The 7946-nt window shown below is 36.7% G+C and overlaps 1 protein-coding gene across 2 annotated transcripts; it reads left to right on the top strand.

Moving 5' to 3' along the window:
• Positions 1-827: 827 nt before the first annotated feature.
• On the top strand, positions 828-3797 carry LOC147852178 (uncharacterized). Of its 2 annotated transcripts, XM_087334537.1 has the most exons (4): positions 831-2061; positions 2588-2652; positions 3095-3319; positions 3545-3797. In XM_087334537.1, the coding sequence occupies exons 1-4, from the start codon at positions 1042-1044 to the stop codon at positions 3609-3611; spliced, it is 1377 nt and encodes a 458-aa protein (XP_087190663.1). In that variant the 5' UTR covers positions 831-1041; the 3' UTR covers positions 3612-3797. The 2 variants fall into 2 exon arrangements, with proteins under 2 accessions (XP_087190664.1, XP_087190663.1); XM_087334538.1 differs by lacking the exon at positions 3545-3797 and having other exon boundaries at positions 828-2061; positions 3063-3291.
• The last annotated feature ends 4149 nt before the right edge of the window (positions 3798-7946 follow it).

Genomic DNA, 7946 nt, shown 5'->3' with positions numbered 1-7946 from the left:
TGGCCAACTAGATGGCTAATCGACGGAGGCTTAAGCAACAAAGCACGACTCATTCGGTATAACAGGAAAGTTGTGCCTAATTTAGGTGTTGGAGAGAAGAGAAGTTGTGGGCAACTAGAGGCGAGGACGTGTTGGAGGGATATCCATCGAGTCAATGAAGAAGGGGGACCCTGATAACGAGCATAAAGATGGGACCGGGTTGGGAGGGACAGGTTTACATGTCCATTCTCTTATGTGAAGGTCAACAAAAAAGCCAAAAGCCAAAAGCAAAAGTAGGAGCAGATATAAACCCTAATCCTTGGAGAGATAAACCCTAATCCTTGGACACTCCAACCATGGTTAGAGGTCAGGAAGTATGTGTTTACATGTCCATTCTCTTCTTTGAAGGTCAACAAAAAAGCAAAAAGCAATAGCAGGAGCAGATATAAACCCTAATCCTTGGAGAGATAAACCCTAGTATGTGTTTACATGTCCATTCTCTTCTTTTGAAGGTCAACAAAAAAGAAGAAGCAAAAGGCAAAAAAGCAAAAAGCAAAAAAGCAAAAGCAGGAAGAACAGAAAAACCCTAATCCTCAGACAACCCAACCATGGTTAAAGGTAAAACCCCTTCCCCTCGTGCGTCTCCAACGTTCTCTGTCTGAGTTTTTCTTTTTGCTTTATGCTCCCCCCCCACTCCCTCTCCTTCTTTCTCATTCTGATTTTCCTCCTCCATAGCCAGAATGAATGAGAGAAGGAAAGAAAAAGGAACATGAAGAAGCTCTTGAATTCCCTTCTACCTTCTTCTGATCGAATCCTCTCTCCTCTCCATTCTTCCTTCGATTTCTTCCTCAAGTCTCATAGATTTAGCTCAAGCTATGAATGTGGCGAGCTCTCAGCTTTGTGATTTCTGAATCCTTTTTTTTTTTGTAGTCTCTTTCATTCCTCAATTCTGTATTTTCTGTATATATAACTATATGTATCTACATCTCTATACACATATATATCTGGTCTCCGTGTTTTTATAACTCCGTGCTTTTCTCATCTGTACCCTCTGTATCATCTATGGAAGAAGGCGTGAGAACAAGAGCTAGAGCTCTAGCGCTAGATCTTCAAGGAGATTCTTCAAAGAAAAGTATTCGAACCAAAGAATTCGAAGATGAAAAGGAAAAAGAAGAAGAAAAAGTTTCAAAAATCTCTGGAAAGAAGAAAGACCCAAAGCAAGTCTTCACTCCATCTTGTACTAAAACTAATAAAACTAGGACTGAAACTAAGTCTACTGTCATTAAAAGCCATGAAAGCTACATGGAGCTCAGAAGTAGGCGTCTTGAGAAGCTTCCCCCCATCTCTAGAAGAGAGTCCAACAATCAAGTAAAATTGGTTGTTGTGGTAGAGTCTCCTATTAAGCTCCATAGCTGCTTAATGATGATGAAGAAGAAAGAGAAGAAGAAGAAGAAGAAGAAGAAGAAATGCATATCAAGTTGCAATTTAACTCATGAAAATGATGGTGATAAGTTGCATGATGATGATGATGACGATGAATTAGATCATGTTAATGATGGCAATGGCAGTAAATTGCATGATGATGACGATGATAATGACTGTGATGATGATAAATTGTACTGCGATAATGATGATGGCGGTGATAAATTGCCTCATGATCATGGTATTGCTAAATTCAGTCATGGCAATGACAGTGGTAATGAATTGCATTGCCATCATCATGAAAGAAAGTTTCCTCATGATGATGATGATAATGATAATGCATGTAGAGTTACTTCTTCGATTCAAAGAACACTAAAGGCCCAATACACAACAATGCAATGTTCAGATATGACAGTCATTGATACCAACATTGACAATCAGCATGATGAGGCCTCAATCCATGTCCAGAGATTGACCCCTACTGCCTCCACGAGCAATTCGGTGTGTGTTTCTAATACCCATCGCCCATCTCTCCGTATCCTCACAAGACATCGCAGGAGACAACAGATTTTAATAGGAAGATGCAGTCATAACGACGACGAAGAAGAAGAAGAAGCATTTCAAAGGATTAATGCAAGGAGTTGCTCTAGTGCTGCTGAGGTATATGCTTATGTTTTCTTTCTACTTCAATGCTGGATTGATTATCTCATCCAATGTATGATTTGGTTCATCTTGGCTTTCTGTTGTCTTTCTGTTAACATGAAATTGAACAACAATCATCATCATGTAGTAGATTGGAGCAAAATTTGCTAGTCTTATAACTAGGCTGAGAAAAATAATATCATTTCTCTCACATCGAATTTGTGTAGTGAGCATGGAAATCTTTGCTGTACTGGATTGAGCATGCAAAACGTGATGGCCATGTAGTTTTATTCATTCAATGATCATCATCATATAGTAGATTGAGCAAAATATGCTAGTCTTATAACCAGGCTGAGAAAAATAATATCATTTCTCTCAAATAATTTTTTGTGAAATTAGAAAGGAATTATTTGTTGTACTGGATTGAGCATGCAAAAGTGATGGCCTATTCAGTCAATATTGTCTTATTCAACATATGCACATCATATATGTATTTTATAGTCTAATCAATCTCAAGTGAAATAAATGATGGTCTTAAATATAGGAGGTCGAGCTGTCGTTTGGTGATGAAAGTGAGATGATGGGGCCGCCGAACAAACATAAAGATAGGTAAAAGGAAAAATAAACACCCACTATGCATTTCTACATTGCAATCCATCATACATCTAGTTAAGATACAAGTAAAAAGAAATTCTCAGTTAGCGATTTCTGATGGTCCATGGTCTGTTCTTAGGTTTGAGCATTGGATTACGATGAATATATTACACAATTGCATTCTTGCAGATTTCACATTACGTTGTTGCATATCCACATTATGTACTTTTTATTAACATGTTAAAAGAAATTCTCAGTTAGCGATTTCTGATTGTCCATGATCTGTTCTTACGTTTGAGCATTGGATTACGATGAATCTATTACACGATTGCATTCTTGCAGATTTCACATTACTTTGTTGCATATCCACATTATGTACTTTTTATTAACATGTTTGTGCCAATGCACCTTGTTTCCACTTAAAGACATCTCAGCATTATCTGTAATAACCCAATAGGCAACAGAGAAGGGGAAGAACCCAAGAAGAGAGTACACCTGATAGTGATGTCCGGAGTGTAGATCCTCGGGAATCAATGTCGAGATCTCGGAGATCTTGTCGAAGCCAAACTCGATCCTTCAGTGCCCCTCCTTTTGATAGGGGCAATGACATACCATCTTTGGGTGAGATCGAGGCGTTTTTCCGCAGCGCAGAACAACAAGAGAGGCGGAAGTTCATCGAAAGGTAAATAAAATGACGATAATGCTTGATACATACTGAAAAACTCGTATCTTCATTTGTTTGCTTTTTTCATGCCCTCCTGGAATTTATATGGGTTTTTCGTTCTTCTTGTTTTCGGCTCTTCATCCAACTTTCTATGCAATCTTGGGTTTTGCTCATAGGTTTTTTAGTTTTTGTTTAGTAGTTAGATTGTTTTGAATTAAAACCCTAAGCTCTTTTTTCTTGCAGATATAATTTTGACCCCGCGAAGGGGAGGCCCTTGAGGGGTGGAAGATATGAATGGATGCGGTTGTGAGATTAATAGATAGGTTCTACCCTCAAAAATGTAGTCTTCCTTCCAAAAGAATGATTGATCATTGGTCTCATATATTTGAGTTGTTATATGTAAACTTTGGGATGTATATGTATCTATATTATCTACATTGACAACATGACATAATTGAAGGTTTTATATATGTAGATTCCATGTCTTTTATCTACATTATTCACAAGTGTACTCCCAACTTTTGAGCCCCATTGAGATTTTTAGCAAACATTTTAATTCCTTTTTCTTATGTGTGAGTACTAAATTTCTAATTAGACGGAAGAATTTGCAAAATTAAGATTTTGATTCGGTCGATTAGGAACATGCCCACTCTTTCTAATTAGAGGCGCAAATGTGATTAAATCTTGTAATTAGAAGGATCTTGCGAAAGATAAATTACTTGTTCATGCATTGGCTTCTACTCTCAAGCAGTGCAATTAGTGAGATTTGAACCCTAGTGCATGGATTGAGACAAACATGGCTTTGTGTGAAGGTACAACCTAATTACAAAGAGGGAGAGCTCCAGCTGATTGACCGATTTACATGGCTGAATGCTTTTGGTTCATGTGGAATGTATAGCAGCATATAACCAAATTACCAATATCACTTACATGAAATGTGTAATGCTGAAAGTCTTATATGACCTTTATAATGTTAAAGGTCTCATGTGTATCTAGATGAATTATGCCTACATGCTCACAAGTAATAGCTCCTCCATCTCTCTCACCCATGATTGGCATGTGTACCAGTTGATATGACACACATCCCTCATGCAAGGATCGTGAGTAGCAGCCATCAAATTCTCTTGGTAAAAAATGCTCGTAACACCACTAAGCTATATGTTGTTACCCTACCACATATCCTTGAAATTGGCAGTTGTCATTTGCCATTATCAACAATAAGCCTATTTCCATTGGTACCATGAAGAAAGATGTGCTATTGGCATATATTTTATAGTGGGGAGAACGATGAGGGGTTGTTGAGTTCCTAATATGATTTTATATTGGGTAACAATAGACTTGTAGGTTGTAATTCTTATCTACAATGATCTCGCTACTCAATCATGTTCCCTTTTTTTTCATTATGTTTGGCTTATTATGTATTTTATATGCCAACAACTTGATGATCATCATTTCATTATGTGCTTTGATGGCATGGTTTTGCATCAATGCATGATGATATATAATATCAACAACATGGTTATTCCATCAAATAACTTGAAATATTTTTGTTGGATTGCAACCCGTATAATAATTTGAATAACGATGAATGTCAGGATATTTCTTCTCAAAATAATTCAAGGGAGCTGGATAAAGTCGTTGAAGTGCAAATTCCATTATCCCAAAAGCAAGATCATGAAATCCTAACGATAAAAGAAATTCTTTCTAAGGTCTCCCCTACAAGCGATCATAAGTTAGAGGTTTCATCTAGTGTGTTGTACAAAGGTAATCAATTGGGGGATAAAGGTAAGCAAATCCTTCAATCCTTGCCTCACCCGGTGGCTCGGGATAAGGGGAGACAGATTAACTATTCGGGTGTTGTCATGGATTGTGAAAAGCAGTTATCTTTAGTAATCTATGAGGATGATACATCAAAATAGAAGTCTCTCTTGGTTATGGAGATGATGATTCTATTCGGGTGTTGTCATGGATTGTGAAAATCAGTTATCTTTAGTAATCTATGAGGATGATACATCAAATATAGAAGTCTCTCTTGGTTATGAAGATGATGATTCCTTAGAATAATAATGATTTCTCTTTTTTGGCAGTATCCTTGGTTACAGGTGACACCCCTCCATTGGAATTAGTGATGCCAAGCTATTCACATAAATACTTGGGTAAAGATATGATGACAAGTAGAGGACAATTACGAGTTGTTGAGGAAAGAAAACTTAGAGGAGTAGTTTTGGCAGGAAAACGGATAGTTGCATAATAATTAGTTTTCCATGGATGTTCTGAATATAAATAATGTAATGTGAGACCCATAAAGAAATAATTGAGATTCTGTTCAATCTCAAGGCTTGTGCCAAGAAGAAAGACCTTCGTGAAGGTATCAAGGTTCATGCTCGTATTCTTCAAAGAGGTTTTCTAGCAAAGAATACCCATCTTGGAAGTAGTTTAGTATAGATGTATGCAAAATGTGGTGACCTAGTAAAATTTGAATAAGTCTTCACTGAACTACCCACAAAGAATGTTGTTGCTTGGAATGCTTGCATCACAGGATGCATTCAATGTGGCCAAGCTTATGATGCCATAAAATGGATTATTTTAGTCCATCTTATGTGTCTTTGCTCAAGGCTTGCCCTATGTCGCAAGTTCTTGAGACAGGATAGAGCTTCACGATGATATCAATGAAAAAGGCTTGTTTGATTTAGATGTTTGTATTGGAGGTTCTTTGATTGATATGTATGCCAAATGTGGTTTCCTTGAAAAAACACAAGAGGTTTTTGATAAGCTTATGGTTTCAAATATGGTTCTTTGGACCTCACTCATTAGAGGATATGTAAAGAATGGCCAAGATAAATAAGCATTGAATTATGTTCAACTTATGCAAGATCAAGATATCTTTCTCAATGTTTGCATCTTGAAAGTATGTGGGCATGCATTGGTTGTTAGCAAAGGCCAAGAAATGGATGTGGTGATAACAAAGAAAGGGTTACTTGAAAGTAATGTGATTGTTGGAACTACCTTGTTGAATATGTATATGAAATGTGGCTTTCTCGCAGAGGCACTCAATGATGTGTTCAAAAGACTTCCATCATAGAATATATTATCTTGGAAAACAATGATTTCAGGACATGCTAAAAATGGGCGTGGGGAGGATGCTCTTATATGGCACTCACATATGCATTCGGAAGGTATATCTCTGAATGTCGTGGCATTTGTTTGTGTCTTGAAAACATGTGGAAATATTTGAGTAGTAAGAAAAAGGACAAGAAGTGCACAACGGTATCTGCAAACAGGGTTTGGAGCATGATCTTTTAATCAATAATAGGCTAATTGATATGTATACAAAATTTGGATTACTTGATATTGCTCAAGTAGTTTTTGATCATCTTTCACCTCGATTCGTAGTCTCTTGGAATGCATTGTTCACTGGCTATACTGAAATTCACAATTGTGATAAGGTACTACATTGTTAAAAAAAAATGCAGCATGCTTATATCTCTCCATCAATCATTACTTATATTTGCTACTTGAGATCATGTGGCACTAAAGGATCCATAAGTTATGGCCAAGAAGTAATTATGGTTTCAGATATCATCTCATGGAATGCACTCATAAGAGGCTATATAGACCATGGATATGCCAAGGAGGTGTTGTATTATTTTTTAATAGATGCAAGACAAAGGAATCCTTCAGAATGCTTTGACATATTCACACAGCCTAAAAGCTTGTGTTGACTTAGCCTGACCAAATGAGGGTCAATGCATTTATGTTGAATTTGTGAAGAAAGGGCTAGAATATGAGATTTTAATAGGAAACATGTTGTTTTATATGTATGTGAAGTATGGTTCTTTGCAAACAACTAAAGAAGTTTTTGTATATTGCCTTTGGCCACTTTAATTTTAATACCAATGGAGAATATTTTTTCAAGAAAAAAAATCCATTATATGATAGAGACACCCCAACTCAAAGGTTTGCAACATGTTTGGCTCACATTATAAAGTTGGAGGGAGGGTTGAGGAATTGGTGAGATCTCGATAAGATTTTCTAGCATGGAGCAATAGACTTGTCGATCGTAACTCTCTTGTATGATGGGATCCTATATTTGATGATCGTTTAAGATTAGCAACATGTTTGCCATTATGTGTTATTTGTCGTATATGTTTGCTAATCTTAGATGATGGCATGGCATGGGTTTGATGCACGATGACATATCATATCAATAACGTAATTATTGTTTCAATTACCTTGTCAAAATCCCATTACATGATAGAGACAATCTAGTCTTCTAGACACTTGTAATTATTAAAGGAAGCAAAATTTGACAAGTTTTGGCACTTGCTTCTATGTAAAGGACATTCACAAAACTTGTTGCCACATTCACATGGTTTACAATGGAATTTTCGGTCTGAAAAGTTGGAGCATTGTAATGAATTTTATATTAAGAAGAGGTTTTGATGAGCGATAGGATCAATTTACGACCTGAAAAGTTGGAGTACTGTAATGATTTTTAAATTAGCAAGAAGTTTTAATGAGCTACAAGATTCAAACATGCACTTTGGGTTAGGGAAAATTAGTGCCCTTCCGTTGGGTGATGCTCATTTGGGAAGAGTGAGAGCGATTCTCGAAGAAGGGAAACAACGAAGAATCCATCTCCAAG

Source organism: Azolla caroliniana, unplaced genomic scaffold, assembly GCF_043228905.1.
Source record: "Azolla caroliniana isolate FFs.n. ecotype wild unplaced genomic scaffold, voAzoCaro1.0.p SCAF_18, whole genome shotgun sequence".
Classification (NCBI taxonomy): domain Eukaryota; kingdom Viridiplantae; phylum Streptophyta; class Polypodiopsida; order Salviniales; family Salviniaceae; genus Azolla; species Azolla caroliniana.
Note: the sequence above shows the minus strand (reverse complement) of the source record. Positions and strands in the feature narration are given on the sequence as shown.

Coding starts and splice junctions, on each gene's coding strand:
- LOC147852178 (XM_087334537.1), top strand. CDS start 1,042: ATGGAAGAAGGCGTGAGAACAAGAGCTAGAGCTCTAGCGCTAGATCTT. Junction 2,062..2,587: donor GTTGCTCTAGTGCTGCTGAG/GTATATGCTTAT, acceptor TCTTAAATATAG/GAGGTCGAGCTGTCGTTTGG. Junction 2,653..3,094: donor CCGAACAAACATAAAGATAG/GTAAAAGGAAAA, acceptor ATAACCCAATAG/GCAACAGAGAAGGGGAAGAA.